We start from the raw sequence: 21,166 nt of genomic DNA, 5'->3' as shown, positions 1-21,166 counted from the left end.
TTATATTCAGTTTGAGGGAGCGACAACGCCACCTGCTGTCAAAACTCAGTACTGGCGTGATGTAGTACATAGTGGAGGATTGTGGGTAATTTTCAGAGCTACTGAGGATTTTCCATGAGGTCACAGGCCTGTGGATGTCTGTGGGCAAATATAAAGTTAAAGAATTCATCACCTGGATTTAAGGTAAAATAAAATTAAATAAAACAATGAAAGAGTTATTTAATGCAAAATAAAATTTATGAAAATAATTTATCACCCAGTTTTGATGTATTTAAAAACAAATTAAATAAAACAAAGGAGTCATTTTGACGTAAAATTAAAAAAAATAATTATAAGCTGCTTTTGATGTAAAATAAAATGAAGTTTAAAAAAGACAGTCATCACACTGGAACATTTTAACAGATTTTCAACTGTCTCCTACTTTTCTCTTTTCCTACAGAAGAAGAATGTGCCGTTTGCACTGCTTCATGCAGACACACACACAATCTCCACCCTCCACAAACTTCAGGACAAAAGTCACAGGTTTGTTTTTTCATGCTAAAATGTTGCTGCATGTTTGTGTCAGTAAAAAACACATTTTCCATCTTCACCACCAAAATTAAAAAGATAACCCTGTAACGATGGGTTGTGCCCCAGCAGCCTGCATGAAGACTGCCTGTGACTGATGGCATGTGTGTGTGTGTGTGTGTGTGTGTGTGTGTGTGTGTGTGTGTGTGTGTGTCAGAGCAGCTGTAATGTTCTGGTGTCATGTGACTGCAGTTGGTTCAGATCCAGGTCAGAACACGTTCTCACCACAAACCAACCGCACCAGAGTTTGTTTGGAGTCGGACAAACCAGTCCGGTTGTTTTGGTGCACACCTGAGTGTGATTGCTGTGTTCACACCTGCCCAAACTAACTGCACTGAAGGGGCAAGCAAACGTGAGTTTGACTGAAGCGAACCAAACAGGGCAGGTGTGAAAGCAGCCTCAGACACAAAAACACAGGAGAACAGGATCCAAGTTGAAAAATACCAGACTTTCTTTTTATTATGATTACTGTCTTCCACTTCCTGTCTGAGACCTTTTTCAGTGTTTATGGAACATGAAGAGAGTGATGAAACCTAGAGAAGCTCAACATAGTTGGCGGGGAACATGCCGTAGTGTCCGTCAGGTCCGTATCCTCTCCACCAGCCTTCATCCACCATCTCGATCCCCGTTATGATGTCGTCAGGGTCAAAGGTGATCTCAGTGTCGTCCGCTGTGGAGCAGAGTGCCAGTAAGATGAGCAGCATCAACATATGTCAGTTTGAACATAGTGTGTGTGTGTGTGTGTGTGTGTGTATGTGTGTACGTACCGGCCTGGTAGTCATACAGAGCTCTGGCTCTGATGTCCTGTCCACTGGTCCCCACATCCTGGTCTCCGTCCTGACATTTAAAACACATAAAAAAATCTGAGTCGACAAAAGAAACAGGTAACAGTTCTCCACAGACATTAGCTAGCGCTAGCTAACAAGTTGTGTTGTCTTGTTTTAGACGATGGAGGAAGATGATGTGAGTGGTGCGTTCAGAAACGCTCATTGTGAGAGTGGGAGCGCACTCTGACACAAACTGGAGCGTTGATAAATTGGGAGCGCTGTCTGAATGTAGCGTTGGGTTATCCAGAGCAGCGCACTCTCAGAGTGGCAGAGCGCACTCTGGACACTCTGTCTGTGGAGACGGAGCAGCAGAGCGCCGAGCGGAGTGAATGTGTGATTAACTTAACCGTTGGTTCATTCATGTAGAAATATAACGCTGCGTTCTCCCTGTGTCAGCGTGGGTTTCCTCCAGGTGCTCTGACATGTTCTCCCTGTGTCAGTGTGGGTTTTCTCCAGGTGCTCTGACATGTTCTCCCTGTGTCAGCGTGGGTTTCCTCCAGGTGCTCCGACATGTTCTCCCCGTGTCAGCGTGGGTTTCCTCCAGGTGCTCCCACATGTTCTCCCCGTGTCAGCGTGGGTTTCCTCCAGGTGCTCCGACATGTTCTCCCCGTGTCAGCGTTGGTTTCCTCCAGGTGCTCTGACATGTTCTCCCTGTGTCAGTGTGGGTTTCCTCCAGGTGCTCTGACATGTTCTCCCTGTGTCAGCGTGGGTTTCCTCCAGGTGCTCTGACATGTTCTCCCTGTGTCAGTGTGGGTTTCCTCCAGGTGCTCTGACATGTTCTCCCTGTGTCAGTGTGGGTTTCCTCCAGATGCTCTGACATGTTCTCCCTGTGTCAGCGTGGGTTTCCTCCAGGTGCTCTGACATGTTCTCCCTGTGTCAGCGTGGGTTTTCTCCAGGTGCTCTGACATGTTCTCCCTGTGTCAGCGTGGGTTTCCTCCAGGTGCTCTGACATGTTCTCCCTGTGTCAGTGTGGGTTTCCCAGGTGCTCTGACATGTTCTCCCCGTGTCAGCGTGGGTTTCCTCCAGGTGCTCTGACATGTTCTCCCTGTGTCAGCGTGGGTTTTCCAGGTGCTCTGACATGTTCTCCCGTGTCAGCGTGGTTTCTCCAGGTGGTCTGACATGTTCTCCCGGTGTCAGCTTGGGTTTCCTCCAGGTGCTCGGACATGTTCTCCCCGTGTCAGCGTTGGTTTCCTCCAGGTGCTCTGACATGTTCTCCCTGTGTCAGCGTGGGTTTCCTCCAGGTGCTCTGACATGTTCTCCCCGTGTCAGCGTTGGTTTCCTCCAGGTGCTCCCACATGTTCTCCCTGTGTCAGCGTGGGTTTCCTCCAGGTGCTCCCACATGTTCTCCCCGTGTCAGCGTTGGTTTCCTCCAGGTGCTCTGACATGTTCTCCCTGTGTCAGCGTGGGTTTCCTCCAGGTGCTCTGACATGTTCTCCCCGTGTCAGCGTTGGTTTCCTCCAGGTGCTCTGACATGTTCTCCCTGTGTCAGCGTGGGTTTCCTCCAGGTGCTCCCACATGTTCTCCCCGTGTCAGCGTTGGTTTCCTCCAGGTGCTCTGACATGTTCTCCCTGTGTCAGCGTGGGTTTCCTCCAGGTGCTCTGACATGTTCTCCCTGTGTCAGCGTGGGTTTCCTCCAGGTGCTCCCACATGTTCTCCCTGTGTCAGCGTGGGTTTCCTCCAGGTGCTCTGACATGTTCTCCCCGTGTCAGCGTGGGTTCTCTCCGGGCACTCCGGCTTCCTCCCACAGTCCAAAGACATGCAGGTTAATTGGTGACTCTAAATTGTCCGTAGGTGTGAATGTGAGTGTGAATGGTTGTTTGTCTCTATGTGTCAGCCCTGTGATAGTCTGGTGACCTGTCCAGGGTGAACCCTGCCTCTCGCCTGATGTCAGCTCCAACAGGACAAGCAGATACAGCAAATGAATGAATAAAAAGAAAAAACACTACACTGTGTTTATTAAATGTTGTCCAGAAAGAAATATTTTTAACACTGCACATGTGTATATATAACTTTAATGCTGAACTTGTTCAAAGTTCATACATACCAAATATTTAATTGTGTTCCTTTTAGTTTTTGAGATACAAACATTTTCTTATCAAACTATTTATGGTTTTTTAATGTGATTAAAACACAATAGTCTCATCAGGTGCCCAACGATAAAAAAAATAGTTCATTCATTTTCTGTAACCATTTATCCTGCTGGAGGTCACAGGGGGGTGGAGCCTATCCCAGCTGACATTGGGTGAGAGACGGGGTTCACCCTGGACAGGTCACCAGACTATCACAGATAAATAAAAACTCACTTTTCAGCACAATGGTTTGACTGATATTGAGACTTTGTTCTCAGAGAACAGCTCTGCTAAAAGAAATTCAAAATTCCAGTTGTGGGCACAAATGAATAGTTCAGCATTTTGTAAATTACGCTTCGTCATATTCTTTCTGAGAGTGAGATGTTCAGAGGAGAGATGTACCAAAACTCAAACATCTGAAACATGACGAGGAGGCATGGCCTGAAGATTTGATTTGAAGATTTCATTAAAAAAAAAATCTTTTAAATTACGTTGTACTTTATAAACTTTGATGTCTTTAATGTAAAGTCTTGACACAGCTGTCAGATAAATGCAGTGGAGTGAAAAGGTCAGTGTTTCCCTCTGAATGTGGTGGAGGTCTAATACCTTGTATAAACTTCAGTAACGTACTTGCAGTAAATGTACTTTGTAGAATCAAGGACAGAGAGGACTCACTGTGGGGATGTGCTGGTAGACATTCTCGTACAGGTCGTCCTCTGTCTCCGCTGACGGACGTGGTGCCTCGTACAGATCCTCTGCAGGTTGGAGACATTTATGGATCAATGCATGACAAGGTTTTAAGTTCTGCCATTGTGATGTTCTTTGTATTGCAGCACAGTGAAGCTGGAAGTGCTCAGACTCTTTAGTGTTTCAACATATTCTCACTTGGCCTGTCGATGTGTTCAGGGCAGGACTGTCATCAATCCTGTGCAGATTTGGGGCAGATTGAACCATGTATACTGGAGTTACTAACTACATCCTGTTTTGTGGCGAAACAGTTTGACGCATCGCCACGGTCACACAGTTCAATGAAAACTCAAGCTTTTAATCAATAACTTTTCATCGTTAAGGTGTTTCAGTGGGACAGACCAACTTTGAAGTCGACTGGATCAAATCTCTAAAAGGAGTTCCTCAAAGTACAACTTCTGAAAATGGCCAAAAATGCACAGCAGTTCTTTAGATTGTAGCAGGCTGCCTGTAGGCTGCTGGACTTTGATTTGTTTTGTGTGTAAAATCTTAGTTGGACAGATAAATGTAGTGCAGTAAAAAGTGTAGCACTAAAGTAGATGTACTCAGTTAAGTGCCACCACTGCTCCAGGAGGTGTTTGTAAAAACTTGTTTTGATCTGTGAGTCTGGGACACTCATCTGTTAATAAACAGATGTTTATGATATTTCTAAATAAATTGCCTATTTTCAACATTTGCTCGCTTATCTCTGCCAGAAGTCAGATCCAGCCAAACATCAGGTGTACGCAGGGCCGTTTCCAGGATCAGCCCAGACCTCTGTTGAGGGTCTGGAGGATCCTTCTGTGACACTTTTTCTGTAAACAACTTCTGTTTGGATGTTTTTTTATACACTCTGTCCAAAAACAGAAATCCAGTATGAATCAGTTTCATGGTGAATTACAAAATGGTCGCTAATGCTCCATTTCCACCGAGCAGTACGGCTCAGTTCAGTTCAGTCACATTTTTTTCCACTTTTAAGGTGGAACGTTAACTTGTAATGTTACTCAATGCATGAGTTGATGACGTGAATCCATCAGCACACCTTAAATTTCACTGTGACAACTTTGACCATCACTTTAGTTTTTATATGACACACACTTTTAGTAATGACTTTAAAAATATAGATTCATTTGGAGCGGATTATGTGAAGGTCATATATTCTAATCCTCACTTCCTGTGGGCTACAGCAACACTAAACCCCTGAGCTTGCCTGAGAAGGACTAAATGCACAAAGCTGCTATTTTGAAATATCCCATGGAGAGAGACTCTCACTGCAGCCTGTTCTATTTTGTTGTGAAAATGTGGGCGTGCAGCCTCGTTCTGTGGACGATAAACCAGGTGCAGACTTCCATCTGTGTCACCGCTGATGAGGAAATACAGCGAGTGCTGGACGGAGCAGTGAGTGACAACAACCCCGCCCACATTTAAGAGGACTGTCTGAACACACCGAGGGTCTAGGTACCATGTCTGAAGGCTTACTGCTGGTTCCACAGGTGCTGGACTGAAAGGGTTTGGTGGAGACGGGACTTAAGCCACCCAGCACCCTGCTGCAACACAGATTTGTAGGTTGAGTATCACAGCTACAAATGTTGTCACAGAGAACATCATCATACCTGGAGTAGGTTCATCTGCATCTTCATCAAACTCATCTGACCACTCCTCCTCTTCTGTGTAAACAGCATCTGTGTGGATCAATGACAGAGAGAGACATGTCTGGATACTTAGTCACAGAAACCTTGTATCTCCAGATGTTGTCTTTCTGTCTCATTTTTTCATAAATCAGTGCTGTTGGTTACCCTTCACATCTGTATGTAGGTTGAACAAATATTTATCAATGAAACAACATCATCCTCACTGTGACCTCGTCACATGTCCACATTTGGTCATGGACTTTCCACGTCAACGTACGACGTGCAAGGTACCCTGGGTGTGTTGGTTGTTGACGTTCTGGGACGCCGTGTGAAGTTCTCTTCTTTCAAGATAGACTTTGTTTTCAAAAGAAATTTAACTTTTACCTACAGTCTCTTTCAAAATAAAAGCACTACGTCAGTACAACACCACAAATCTATTTTTTTTCTTCAATAGCATACGCACGTGGTTGGGTTTAGGAAACAAGAACAGGGTTTGGCTTTAGACTCTTACAGGATGCAAACGCCGCTCTCTCAGGTGACGGTTGATGTTTGTTGGACCCATCCACTACCCCTCCCGCCCGCCCCACTCGCACTTTTGCTGCCTTAACTTTTGTCCTGGATTTCGATGACTTCGGAGTGAACAGGCTCATCGGAACTTCACAGTGTTTCCCACTGGCATTTGAGCCACCAATCTCAAGTGTCTTTATCGACCCTTAGCCTTGTTTCCAGGCAGCATATGAGCCACCATGTCTGGGTGTTTTTCACCAAAACCTTGCTCTGTTTCCCAGCAGTATCTGAGCCATTGATCCTGGGTGTTTTCACCAACTCTTGGCAATGTTCCCCAGCTGTATTTCAGCCACCGATCTCTGGTGCTTTTACCGACCCTTCGCAGGGTTTCCCAGCGACGTTTGTGCCACCAGACCTGATCTTTTCCTAACCTTCCTCAAGTGGTTTCACAGTGCATAAACCGACCCAACACATTCACCACAGTGTTGTTGTCACCTATCCGTGGTTTACAGAAACGAACCGTGCAAATTTTGGGGGGGCAACTAACTTGTTTAACTGCAGGAAGTGTGTTTTTCGGAGAAACAGGACTTCGGAGCAATGGGTATTTGTTTTGGGGATAACGGGCTGTCGCAGAAATGGGCTTTCGGTTCAATGGGGCATTTTTTGGACCAATGGGACTGGGTTTTTGGGACATCTGAACAATGGGCAGTCCCTGAGTAAGGCAGGCTGTGCCTTAGACATCATAGGAATGGCAAATTTGCTCCCGTGGTGAAAGGTCTCCTAGCACCAAGGACAAAAGCAGAGGGATCGCTAGGTGTGCAACAATTTATTGTCGTTTGCAGTCTGATAATCAGAAAAAGATTTATTTCGGTCTAAAGTATTCATGATCCAGTCATCAGAAAAAAATGTTGGGATTGTACGTTTCTGCAAACCGCAAATGCGTTACATCTGTACGTTATTATGTGGCAGATAGGTTGAAACTTTCACTTCAACATCACTGTGGTTTACATGTGGTTAAATTTGGGCACAAAATCATGTTACAGAAAAGATTGTGTTTTGGTTAAAAGGGCTCAATTCTGGGGTCACAGTCCTGGTTGGAAAGGCAGCGACAAGTCGCGAATCAACAACCAGTTTTGTCGTTTGTTGGTGTTGAACAGTGGTCTGCAGTTTAGCAGGCGTCTCAGCTAGGTGTCATACCATCCACCACCCCCCCACCTTATGATGACAAAGTCGGCTCACTTAAGAATTGATGATATAACACAAATGAAAATGTAAGTAATCCGTGATTTGCAGAAACTTGCAATGCCAACATTTTGTTCTGGCCTCGTGACTCCATTTCAGCCTGAAGAATCCTTTAATAAAAACTTTCCTTTGATGTCGGTGAGATGAAGAGGTTCCTGACCACCCAAGAGGAGAGGTAGCTCATGATCAATATGTGTCGTGTGTCTAACCTGCAGCCTGAACAGGTGAGTCTGTTGTCTCCGGCGGTGTAGGTGACACAGCTGGAGCAGGTGAATGAGACAGCACAGGTGAGACAGGTGAGACAGGAGACAGGGGGTGCATGGAGTAGGGCGGGAACACAGGTTGGTCAGCTGAATGAGACCGCTCAGGTGAGACGGTGGACAGGGGGGTCTCAGCTGGATACTGAGGCTGCAGCGGAGCTTCTCTCTCCAAGGATTTCTGGGATAAAAACGGACTCTGCAGCTTCCCTGCATGACAGAGTGAAAACATTATTAATCACGTCACGTGTCATCAGTGTTATTTACTCTGGATCTGTTGTTGTTTACCGGGTCTGGATGCAGCAGGAGACAGTCGGTTGTTGGACTCAAAGCTCTGCTCCCTCTGCTTGAATATGTCTCTGGGATTAAATGACCTCTGAGAAATCAGCGATTTGGCCTCCTGTGAACGACAGCAAGAGCTTAAAGCGGTATTTCAGCTATTTACTAATGGGACACGCAGGAGACACATTTTAAAAAGACAGGTTGGAATCGAAGCAGCAGAGACATGTCCCCCTTGTTTGAAGGTTCTCTGTGTAACTTCAAAGTCCAGTTCAGACCAAAGATTGGTGATGAGATGAAACTGTTTTAGAACGTCACAGAGAAAAGTGTCAGCGGTGTGAACTGGCCGGTCTGAGCTTGACTCAAGCCGGCTCTGGCTCTTCCTCTTCATCATCATCATCCACCTGAATATCACTATCTGACCTGTTGAAAGTAGCTGTCTGAGTTATGAAATGACTCTGCGCCCCATTTCGCTGTCTTGTCGTGGCTGTGTCCCGTCGCCACATTTTCATCAGTGTTTCTCAGTCAAACATCTCCAAAGGCTTTGATGGAGGCGAAAAACACAGAAAACTGAATCTGTTCCAAAAAATTTCGTGAGGGACAAGTGTTTCAGACTCAGTGTGCAAACATGAGTGACTCAAAGTAAAGTCGTAATTATTTTTAGACGTGCAACAATTTCAGACGAACAAAATTGGACTCAGTATGGCAAGGCCTTTACCAGTGTAACGGCAGCAACAGAAAGTTTGCTGATCAAGCGGGGATTTGGGCAGTCAGGAGGACAGTCGAGGATCAGACCCCCGACGCTTGGTCTTGCTCTGGCTGAATGTGAGTTGCTACAGGGCGCTATAAGTGAAGGGCTGTCTCCGCCAGGCCGCTGCTGCAAAATGTAGAGGTAACACAGCATGTGTGGACAGTTGTTTGTTGATATCAGCAGACTTCTTCGCTAACGTTAGCTAGTGTTGCACACTGTTAGCATTGCAGCAGAGCTGAGGAGAGGCAGGATACTTGGGAACGCACATGACATCAAATCCTTTGGATTTTCTCAGAGAAATTAGGGAAAACAAGAAAGTTAGGTCTCTGTTTTTAGTTAGTTACGGTACGACCTGATCACCTGCTGCCAATAAAGGGCAATCATGTAAAAAGTTACATACACAAGGTTTAAGGTCATTTAGTCCCTGGTAAGGGTCAAGCTAAAAAAAAAAATCAGGATTCTGCATTTCCCATAATGCACCACAGTAGCCTCTTTCATGAGACCCTCCCTGTCCAGTAAATGCTTATGTCTTTCACACTCCACATGTTTAGTTTGTAACAAAAAATAAATTCATAAATGGGAAGAAGCATGTGGACATAAAACCTGAAGGAGACTACGACTCCCAGGGTGCATTTCTTTAAGAAACATCCAATCACAGCTTCATAGTCCTTTATGTGCACTGCTAACAGTGCCAGAAATGACACGGTTAAGAAAACTGATTTCACCATCTCTAGTTTAAAGTCAATCCACTTTCTGATTCTGGTCGGTTTTAGGTACTTCCACAGCAACAGCTGCTGAGGCTCATGGGTAATGTAGTGTTGAGAGCTGCCCACCAAACCTGACAGACCTGGTTTCTCAAGAGCAAAAATAAAATAACAGAAAATCTCTCTTAAAATGAGTATTTCACATTTCTGACACCAGTTTCTTCTCCACATGTTAATACACTCATATGAGGAGAATCATATACGAGTTCATACTCACGTTAGCTTTCTGCACCGAGGCAGCAGAGTTAATTCCCGACTTCTTGCATCCATTTTCTGGCTGGTTCTAAAACAGACACATGATTGACTGTTTAGTGAGAAAAATAATGTTGTTGAGTGAGAGTGACTGACAAGCCTATAGACCCTGTTACTGTTAGTAGTACTATTAGTGGGCGGGGCTTAGCTGGAGGCAAAGCAGTTCTCCACAGACATTAGCTAGCGCTAGCTAACAAGTTGTGTTGTCTTGTTTTAGACGATGGAGGAAGATGATGTGAGTGGTGCGTTCAGAAACACTCATTGTGAGTGTGGGAGCGCACTCTGACACAAACTGGAGCGTTGATAAATTGGGAGCGCTGTCTGAATGTAGCGTTGGGTTATCCAGAGCAGCGCACTCTCAGAGTGGCAGAGCGCACTCTGGACACTCTGTCTGTGGAGACGGAGCAGCAGAGCGCCGAGCGGAGTGAATGTGTGATTAACTTAACCGTTGGTTCATTCATGTAGAAATATAACGCTGCGTTTCTTCCACCAACAGGGCTCTCATTTTAGTGTAGAGCGTCAGACTGAATTTACCAACGCACCATGTCAGGTCACTCACTCTCCGGGACCGCCAGTGTTACTTGAATAAGTAAACACTGACCAACGGGACCAGACTGGCCGACCCGTATGCTCTCACTCAGTGGATGGATGATGTCACAGGAAGCCAATCTTACAAAGGAGGACCACACTTGTTTGTTTTGCTATGGAAGCTAACGTTAGCTAATGTGCTAAAAAGTTAGCGTTGCAGAGAAATCCAATCTTCCTCTTAATCCCTCCCCAGTTTCTGATGAGGTGGACATGATAACCCTTAATACACATAACCTTATTCATCCCTACAACAGGAAATACTTTTTCCCTAACCTGATATGAAGTGTGCGCTGCACATGTGAGCATTTTTGATGATGGCCTCCGTCCAGTCCTTTGGTCTTATCACATTTAACCATAGTTGTCTTTGTTTTTGTTGACGGGCAGTGGCGGCTGGTTTTGAGCCATGACTCCTTCTATTCTGGCTCCCAATAACACAACAAGACAAACACATTTTAACACTCCTATGGAGCCTACAGCCCTGTGGGGGAGAGGCAGCTGCACCTCCAGCTGATAACATGATGTCATCGTGACGTCGGCCCCAAAAGGGTCTTTACAGATTTTTCTGGTATCATCTCACCTGTCGCTGCTGCTCCCTCTGTCTTTCTTCTTCTTCTCTCTGCCTCTGAAACAACCTGAACATTCACAAGCACAGAAAGCAGCAGTCAGTGGCTCTGGTTCTTTGTTTAGCTGTTCCTATTGTTGTTGTTGTTGTTGTTATTGTCGTTATTGTTTGACTCACTTCTCCTGCTCAATCTGCTGAGCTCTCTCCTTTGCTCTCCTCTCCCTCTCCTTTGCCTGCCTCTCGTCCATCTCCCTCCTCTCCCTCTCCACTGTCTGTCTCTCCAGCTCTGCTCGTTGGATCTCCTCCCGTCGACGCTCCTCTTCATCCCTCTGAAGGACAGAGTTTGTTTGTTTTACATTAGATAATACTCAGGTTGTTTACTCGGATACTCACAACGATATGACGATATGAAGAGAAACCTGAGTTTGGACCCAGAAGTCGTCCTTTTTGGTTTGTTGGATTTCCTCCACAGCGTTTGTCTTCCGATACACCGAACCCTGTCGGAGCAGAGGAGAGCGCTGTGACATGTTTTATTCTGTTACACCAACACATCCTCACTGCGACCTCGTCACATGTCCGTGTTTGGTCGTGGACATGGGTGTGTTGGTTGTTGACGTTCTGGAACGCCGTGTCAACTTAAGTCTGTCACATGCATTGTCTTGTCGTTGTTGGTACAACACCGCACATTGAGGTTTTTTTTTCCTTCAACAACAAAAGCACGTGGTTACATTTAGGCAACAAAAATACATGGTTAGGTTTAGGCAACAAAAGCATGTGGTTAAGTTTTATCTGAGATAGCAGTGTTCACGTCCTGTAGGATTCTTAACCCAAATCCTGCTCTTTTTTCCAAAACCCAACCAGGTGCTTTTGTTGCCTAAACCTAACCATGATCTTAACCTGACCATATACCTGATAGAAGTTCGTCATGTTTCGTTTGGTTCGAGTGCAGTTATCGTAGAAACCTTCATCATCCTAAGAACCGTGACTCAGGTGAAAATATAAATGTGTGTCCTCTCACCACGGGTCCTCTGGGAGCGTCTTTGTACTCTGTTTGTTTGTGGAAATTAAAGTTGGCTCCGGAGGCTTTGGCCACCTTCTCCAGGATGCTCTGCGGTTCCACGTCTTCTTCTCCGCGGGCGTTTATGGTCACATGGGCTCCCTGTGGTCACACACATGTTACAGCCAATCAGTGAGTCTGCATTCACCTCCTGACAGCCAAGCTCCCATTTGGGACACATTCTTAATTTCTGCCAGCACAGTGGGGTCAGCAGGACTCATTAAGTCCCAACGTCCTCAAACAAGACAATAAAGTACTAGTAAACTACTAGAGTACTTCCTCATTAACAGTGTCTTATTTTCTTACTGTTACTAAAACTGGTCACGTGTCTTCATATCAAACTACAAACTTTATTAAACATAACAAAACAAGTCTCAACCACAACATGTGATCAGGTTTTGGACCTCCTCCACTTCAGTATTGGGGTCAGCTGCTCACTGACTTGACAGAGATGGCTGCCATGTTGTTTTTCCATGGCTTAGCGTGTTGTGCTCTTACTGCCACTAGATGGCATAAAAACGTGTCCACGAAGGCTGAGTTAAACAGAATGTGATGTCCTCACATGAGGACGCTGGGTCGCAGATGGATCAGATCAGACTCACCTTCAGGAAGTTGGCCATTGAGCCCACATGGTTCGCACATATTCCTTTCCGAGAGTCCTTCACACCTTCACCTGTCTGCACACATGTGGGCACATACAAACTCCAGGAAGTGAGCAGATCATATCTGTATGTTGATTTTTAGATTTGCGTGTGTGTGTCTGTGTGTGTGTTTGTGCATCTCACCCAGTTTATGAGGACATATTTGGGCAGTCCAGAGTTTGGGTCCTGGACGCGACAGAAAGCGTACATCACCTTCCCGCTGTTCAGCTCCTCCACCATTAGCAGACTCAGATCAGCACCTCAGTGAAAGTGTTTAGTTACATTCCTTCACTGGGTGCAGTTTAACAATGACTTGGGACTTGTTTAAGACTTGGACATGTGACTGACTGTGTCCATCATGTCTTACCTCCCTTATCTGCCAGACGGATATCATTACTGTTCCCTTCATACGTGAAGAGAGCCCTGAAACACACACACACACACACACACACACACACACACACACACAGTGTAAGGACACACTCCTCCATCAGCAGCTGATCATCACACACTTCAAACAGGAAGTAAAGTTTGTCGTGAACGATCAGAGACAGCTCACCAGTTCGTGTCCAAGTTGCCATCCACCACTTCCTTATAAGCGTCCATGAGCGCAGGACCGTTCTTACTCAGATTCACCGCCATCGCCCCACGCCTCCGTTCATCCACCGCTCCAACCGGCTCCAGTGACCAACAACAAACTCACGGCGGGGTCCAGCAGCCTGAGGGGACGCGTCCAAGTGTCGCCGCCGACAGCGTCACACCAAACACACAGAGAGTGACGGGATGAATCTGTGAAGGAGAAGAAACACAACGACTGAGGTTGAGACTTCCTGTGGTCTGAAGAGTCGGACCGGTCGGAGCAGGAAACACAAACCTGCACCGCCACATTCCTCCAGACGCTCCACACCTCCACCACAAGACTTGGGTCACTCAGTCACTCAAATGTCAGTCACTCAGACTCAGATCAGTCACTCAGTGAAAGTGTCAGTTACATTCTTCACTGGGTGCAGAGAAAATGACTTGGGACTTGTTTAAGACTTGGACATGTGACTGCACACCATCATGTCTTACACACACACAAACACACACACACACACACATTAATACACACACACAAACACACACAAACACACACACATTAATACACACACACAAACACACACACACACACACATTAATACACACACACAAACACACACACACACACATTAATACACACACACAAACACACACATTAATACACACACACACACACACATTAATACACACACACAAACACACACACACACATTAATACACACACACACACACACACACACACACACACACACACACACACACACACACACACACACACACACACACACACACACACACACACACACAAACACACACACACACACACACACACACTCACACACACACACACACACACACACACACACACACACACACACACACACACACACACACACACACACACACACACACACACACACACACACACACACACACACACACACACACACACACACACACATTAACACACACACACACACACACACACACACACACACACACACACACACACACACACACACACACACACACACACACACACACACACACACACACACACACACACACACACACACACACACAAACACACACACACACACACACACACACACAAACACACACACACACACACACACACACACACACACACACACACACACACACACACACACACACATTAATACACACAAACACAAACACACACATACATTAATACACACACACACACACACACATTAATACACACACACAAACACACACAAACACACACACACTCACACATTAATACACACACACACGCATTAACACACACACACACACATTAATACACACACACGCATTAACACACACACACACACACACATTAATACACACACACACACGCATTAACACACACACACACACATTAATACACACACACACATTAATACACACACACACGCATTAACACACACAAACACACACACATTAACACACATACACACACATTAATACACACACACACACACACAAACACACACACATTAATACACACACACACACACACACATTAATACACACACACACACACACACACACATTAATACACACACACACACACACATTAATACACATAAACACACACACAGGTGGGCAGTTCAACAAGCCCTGGACTTTCGCCCAGGAGCCGCTGGCGTTGTGTGTGTGATGAACTGAACCGTGAGGTTTTGTTTGACTGTCAAATAAAGACAATTTGTTTATTTTGAAAAAGTCTGTTTCATCTAACGAGCAGGAAGTGTGTGTTTCCTGTGGATACGGAAGTTTATTTTGAAAACACGCTGCATGTGACGAGCGTAAACATCGGACGCCATATTGTGATGTGAGAGTCTGACAAAGAGGCGATACGTGACGACCTGGGATGAGAACGTGTTGGTTCCCTGTGTGTGAGGCTCAGACAGCGTCACTGAGCTCTGCTCTGATTGGTCCAGCCTGAGAGTGGGCTGAACCTGTAGGTGATTTGACGACAGCTGACGACGATGGAAACGCTGCACAGTTATAAGACGCGAGGAGCTTTGAGAACAGCGTGCAGACGTCCTGTCAGACTCTGGGCACTCTGAGCTGGCTTCTGTCTGACGCCACACCTCCTGACTCTGTCACTTGTTTTTAAGGACCTGAGGACGTACGTCAGACGTCACGCTGCTCCCTCCGAGTCATAATCTGATTCAGCTGTCGGACTGAATCACATCCTGAAAATGGGAAGAGTCTGAAATCAGATGAGATCATGTAATCCAGTCTGGATTCTGATCTGGATCAAACCTTCAGTTTGTGTTAGTCCAAACTTTTTGGTCGGATTGAAATTCCTTTGATCCAAAACACTCAGGATGATCCTGATCTCAGCAGATGCCTGGATTCAGGCAATGGATCAGCTGATCACAAAAACGTGGATCATTCTGATCTGGATTCAGTGTTCTGAACAACTGGACCCTCTGCAGACTCTGGACCCTCTGCAGACTCTGGACCCTCTGCAGACTCTGGACCCTCTGCAGACTCTGGACCCTCTGCAGACTTCACACCACTGCAGCACATGCAAGCACATCTTTGACCACCAGGGGGAGGTGGAACATAACAAATCCTTCATACTTAAACCCTGAAGGCTCTGAGTGTGTCAACATTTAACTCAGTGTCAGTCAGTGTGTGACTTCCTGTCTGTGTCTCTCAGCTTTAAGCTCATTGGTTCCTACTAAAGATCTGTAGTTCATCATCATCATCATGTTTGGAGACAAGGTGTGATTATTTGTTGTTGGTGCTGAGCTTTATGCTAAGCTAGGCTAATCAGCTCCTGTTCTTTAGCCTCATTTACACACACACACACACACACAGCTGGCAGACGATCCTGTTAGTAAATGAATGGGTGACTGATGGGCTGAATCTCAACAGCAATTCGCCCCCTGAGGCTAAGCTGCCTCCTCCCCCTTCCAGCCTCTCTCCTTTAGCAAGGAGAAGCGTTGGTGCGATGAAAAGCGGTTGTTTTTACCGAGTCGTCGCTGCGTTTCCTGCTGCGTTGTAGGGCTGTCAATCTTCCCCCAAAATCAGATTTGAATTCTTTATGTTTTTTATGTTAAAAATTCAAATAATATTCAAAATTTTCCCTGGTACAGGCTATAGCCTCGGCCTACCACCGCACTTTTATGTTTTTTGTGTTATAATGATGTTATTTTAATATTTTGCATCACATGCAAAAGTGAGCGTCTCCGGCTTGTCAGCTCAGCGCTGCCGGAGACGTGTTGCTCCTCCTCACTTCAAGTCGCTGTCATTAACTTTTAACTTGCAAAGGCGGCAGTGCTGCAACATTGTAGGAATTTATGACAGCCCTTGTGAACATTTGAATAGTTACACATTAAAACAATATTTATTTGCAATTACTCTATTGAACGACTCCGAAGCACGAGCAAACGGGCTGTGTCACTTCGGATCAATGAGATGCGCCCTGTCACTGTCAGCACAGGGCTGACAGGTCACCCTCTGCTGAGAGGAGAGGAGAGGAGAGGAGAGGGATTGTAGGTCTGTTTGTAAACGGGGCTTCTCTTACAGTCATGTATTTCCCAAAATACATCTCTTAATGCACGGTAGAATGCCATTTTTTTTTAAATATTCGAACCTTAGTTTTCAACTTCGAATATGCTCATTTTTACAATAATTCTAATTGTTTTCAAATAGCGAAGTTCGTTCGAAGACAATAAAAATGACAGTGAACACGTTAAAGGAGGTCATACTTTGTGTAAGGTCCACGTGACACATAAATGTCTGATTAAAAAAATAATCCAGGGTTTTTCAGAATCTGAGGTTGTAGAATTTTTATTCCTGTAAATCTGCAGAAGGAGAAAAGTCAGACAAACTTTATGTTCCATATGATGAGCGGACATTTTGGAAGATGATAGCGCTGAGCTCCAGGTGCAGACAGAGCCCCACAGAGCAGCTGCTGATGACCTCACTCCTCAACCATTTCATTCAGCATACATACATGTCATCCTCCAGAACCGCCCACATCACATGACACAAACCTCAGAGACGCCGAGACCAGAAACAAGACGTGTTGTGTTTGAGGAGAGAGTCTGTAAATCAAGTCTGAGCTGCAGCAGCGAGAGTTTGGCTTTTACAGCATCTCATTTCCTCCCTGTTTCTGTAATGAGCTCTGGGCTGAGTAAACACACACACACACACACACACACACACACACACACACACTCGTTCTCTTAATGCAGCCTGATGCTAAGTTTCATTACCGCAGAACTCTGACTTATTTCTGACACACTGAGGACATGTTCATTCTTTAACAGTTCACAGTTTGTGTTGTGGTTTTCAGTATGTTTCCAGTGACAGGCTGAACCTGAAGTGAAACGTATCCTGACTTCAAAACTTTGATCGGTTTCATTTCTGTTTTTTTTTTCATATGATTTAAACCCCTCCTAATGTGGTGTTGTTGTGATACTCGCACGAGTTTGAACACTAGAATATTTTTAGTGGACTCGCGTCATATGCGCGTCTTGGCTATCGCGGTGCTAATTGGTAGCTGAAGTTCCAACTGTTCATCTCTCGTGAAAAAGAGCCCGGTCTCACTCTGAAGTTGTCGGAATCTAGCGCTTGGGCAGTGACATGTGGCGCCAGAAACCAACGGAAAAAGGCATCCTTTAATGTTGGCATGCTACACTGCCGGTTGCCGTTGGTGTTCGGCGGCATCAGGGGAAGACACAGCAGGATAAGGATAAAAGTTAAGGTGGGGAAAGTCCGAGTGGGGCGGGAGGGTCCAACAAACACCGACTTTTACCCAAGACAGCGGTCCGGTAAGACTGTAAAGCCAAAACCTGTTCTGTTTTCCTAAACGTTGAGGAAAAAAAAACATCGATACAATCCAACCTGCCTCCTTACGAGCGCTCAGGACAGCTTCCTTCTTTACTGCTGCCAGCGCATAGGTCACGTGATCGCAGCCTTACGTGGGATATGTACGTATTTGGTGCGTTATTTTTTGTAGAAAAACATCTGAAAAGTTCAAGAGAACAGCCTGAATGTGTGAATCTGTGACGCACTGTGTCGTGTCGTGACCTCCTGAATCTGAACACGACCTCTGATAACTGAAGTTTTTATTGAAAGGTACGAAGCTTTGTTTGATTTCCACACATTTCATTCACTTTGTTAACACATGATCATCAGTGCCTTAATGATCCAACCTGAAAACACAAACACACCAACAAACACATGCACAAACATAAAATTAACGCCCCCACTCACAACGTCACTCCTCTCTCCTGCAGAGAACGAGCTGGTGATAATCAGGATCCACCTCCGTCTGTTTCTTTTTATATTTTACTAAATTACAAATTATATCCATCCCCCATTCATTTACTTATCTATTTAATTTTCCTCTTTATTAAACTTCTGATGAGACCTTTGCACATTTGTCTCAGATCATGTCTTTAAAAAAATGTTTGATTTCTTCAAAAAAAAAAAGAGAGAAAAGAAACCACAATAGTTTGTTAGATGATGGCAATTTGTTTTCATTCATTTATTTATTAAATTTGGGGGAAAAATCCTGAACGGTGTTGAGAAATATGTGAAACAATCTTTCAAATTAAATAATATTTTAATAATTATAAATATTAATTATTAAATAATTATTTAATTATGCTTTTTATTTATTTGTTTTTAAAAAATTTGGAAAGACCCTTGAAAATTTGTCGCTGATCATATTTTTAAAGACTTCATGTTATTATGGGAAAATTTGGCATTTATTTTTTTTCCCCAAAAAAACCCCCAAGAAATAAGTAACATTTTTTATTTTCATAATAAACTTGATATGTTGATTTTTTCATGTAATTTATATGAAAACAACGAAAAACAACAACATGTCTGTTGTTTCTCTGAAGGATGTTGAGCAACATGTGAAACTACTTTCTAAGTTGAAGATATAAAAAAGGCAATCAGGTACGAAGGATGAAAGCTGTCAAAAAAAAAATATAAAAATGAATATTGAAATAATTAATATTAAAATAAATGTAGGCAATAATTGACTGATAAAAGGTGATACTGATATTTCTTTTTTAATTTTTTAAAATGTATTTACCTTGCATTTAATTACTGTTCATTTTCATTTTAACATTTTTCATCTGCCTTTATATATATTTTTTACCGTATGTTATTTATTGTCCACACGGTGCAGTCATTCCATATGTTTCTGTTCCTGTGGTCAGACGAGTTGAAGCAGTGATTTAATTTTGACGTACAGCGAGGTCACTTCCTGCTGACAGAGTCGTGACATTCAGAGTCCGTTACTTTCTCTTTCTGTCTGGTTTCCAGATTCGTCCATTAAACACACAAACAACACGCTGGACTTCCTTGGAAACAAAAGAGGGATTTCCTCCCCGTCGGCGCGGCTCTCAGACCTCGGCACACTCCCTGATGAACGTGTGGTGGAGGTCAGCGGCGGCAGGAGGCAAATCTGGGGGTTACGAGTGAGCAGAGGTATGCAGCGACTCCCCCGTCTCCCCCCGACCCTGCACCGCTCTGAGGGTGAGGATCCTCACAGTGTGGCCTGCAGCCAAACACTGAAGCCTCTGTGATCCACAGCTGCTGCTGCTGTGTGTCCGTCTGTCTCAGCGTCCACCCACAGTTTGGGTTTTAGCGTGACGCTCGTCTCTCAGTCGGCCTGACGGACGGGGCTGAAGACACCGTCAGGAACGTGACGGACATGACAGGCCGAACTCTCCGAGTGACAGAGGTCAGCTGTGAACAGGTCAGGTTTCAGGCCCCGACCGCACAGGAAGTGTTTCAGCAGCTGGAGGCGACTTTTTGTAAATGTTTTTAATCAGAATTAAACTTTTTGCTCCTCCTGTTTCTGCGCTCTAGGCGCCTGGTGTTTTTGTCGGAGCGCTCTGAACTCGAGTTGAAAAAACTTCAACTCAGAGCGGAAAAGTGCCCCTCTTTTTCCCATCGTCCAATGGGATGATTTGAGAGGCGGGGCTTCTGTGGTGGTCACGGCAACCAGTTTACAGTTGGTAACCAATGGAGGAGAAACTGGTGGTAGTGGTTACTGGATACCCAGAGCTATACGGCTTTACAAAGCACAGTTAGCACCATCTGAATAGAAAACAGCGGATAAGTGCAGTACTGTAAACGTCCATGATGGAGGAGAAGCTCCTGGACCAACTGGTGGTACTCCCCATGATCCAGCCTCTTTTTTAGGGTCTCATGTACCCACACAGATCTCTGTTTATCTGCTGACAGCCTCTCACCCTCAACCAGAGCTACAGACAGCACCCTCTGCCTCAACATGGCAGCAGCTACACACTGATCACTGCAGGACACACACAATAAATAAATAAACACTAGTGGAATTTAATTTCTAGAAAAACAGGCAGTGTGGCTCGCCTCACCTTTTGTAACCTGCAAAACACTGTCTGTGTGATCGGGGCCTAAAGTTAAATTTATACCTCTGCATCAAATCTACGCTGTAACCTGACGTGCACCTCCCCAGAGATGTAACTCCACAGTGTCACAGTGCCGCAGACCTCCTGTCTGTCTCTGTGAGCTGAAACCATTTCCCTCAGTGGAAACAAAGCTTTGATTTACTTTAATTTCACAGATAAGAAACAATAAATCATGAAGACAATAAAGCCTCCACACACTGTGTGTGATTTATCCTGGCTGAAATATGAACAGAGCAAATCTCTGCTAGCTGCTAGGCTAATTTATACAATGTAAAATGCCATAGGCTTGTGCTAATAACGTTAGCATGTTGTATTTGTTTGGAAATAAAGACGAGTGTTTGAGATGTTGATGTAAAATCTGTCAATTTTAAACACAAGAACAAAGAAAATATTTATGAATAAAAAAA

At 44.8% G+C, this 21,166-nt stretch overlaps 2 protein-coding genes across 3 annotated transcripts; one reads left to right on the top strand and one right to left on the bottom strand.

Annotated features, from left to right (window-relative positions):
* Positions 1-994: 994 nt before the first annotated feature.
* Positions 995-20,133, bottom strand: LOC125905706 (drebrin-like protein B). Its single transcript, XM_049603870.1, has 16 exons — positions 19,463-20,133; positions 13,280-13,509; positions 13,088-13,143; positions 12,865-12,980; positions 12,682-12,756; positions 12,041-12,181; positions 11,442-11,519; positions 11,200-11,351; positions 11,038-11,092; positions 9,838-9,903; positions 8,115-8,226; positions 7,779-8,036; positions 5,803-5,871; positions 4,139-4,218; positions 1,335-1,404; positions 995-1,237 (listed from the first exon to the last, which is right to left on the bottom strand). Exons 2-16 carry the CDS (start codon positions 13,360-13,362, stop codon positions 1,101-1,103), a joined length of 1,548 nt encoding a protein of 515 aa, XP_049459827.1. The 5' UTR covers positions 13,363-13,509; positions 19,463-20,133; the 3' UTR covers positions 995-1,100.
* LOC125905701 (uncharacterized) lies at positions 1,415-4,125 on the top strand. 2 transcript variants are annotated; one of them, XM_049603865.1, is made up of 4 exons: positions 1,415-1,938; positions 1,983-2,070; positions 2,548-2,811; positions 2,900-4,125. In XM_049603865.1, the coding sequence occupies exons 1-4, from the start codon at positions 1,817-1,819 to the stop codon at positions 3,245-3,247; spliced, it is 822 nt and encodes a 273-aa protein (XP_049459822.1). In that variant the 5' UTR covers positions 1,415-1,816; the 3' UTR covers positions 3,248-4,125. The 2 variants fall into 2 exon arrangements, 1 of the variants encoding a protein (XP_049459822.1); XR_007451689.1 differs by lacking the exon at positions 2,548-2,811 and adding an exon at positions 2,203-2,290 and having other exon boundaries at positions 1,419-2,070; positions 2,812-4,125.
* Positions 20,134-21,166: the final 1,033 nt, after the last annotated feature.

Source organism: Epinephelus fuscoguttatus, linkage group LG18 (genome assembly GCF_011397635.1).
Source record: "Epinephelus fuscoguttatus linkage group LG18, E.fuscoguttatus.final_Chr_v1".
Classification (NCBI taxonomy): domain Eukaryota; kingdom Metazoa; phylum Chordata; class Actinopteri; order Perciformes; family Serranidae; genus Epinephelus; species Epinephelus fuscoguttatus.
Note: the sequence above shows the minus strand (reverse complement) of the source record. Positions and strands in the feature narration are given on the sequence as shown.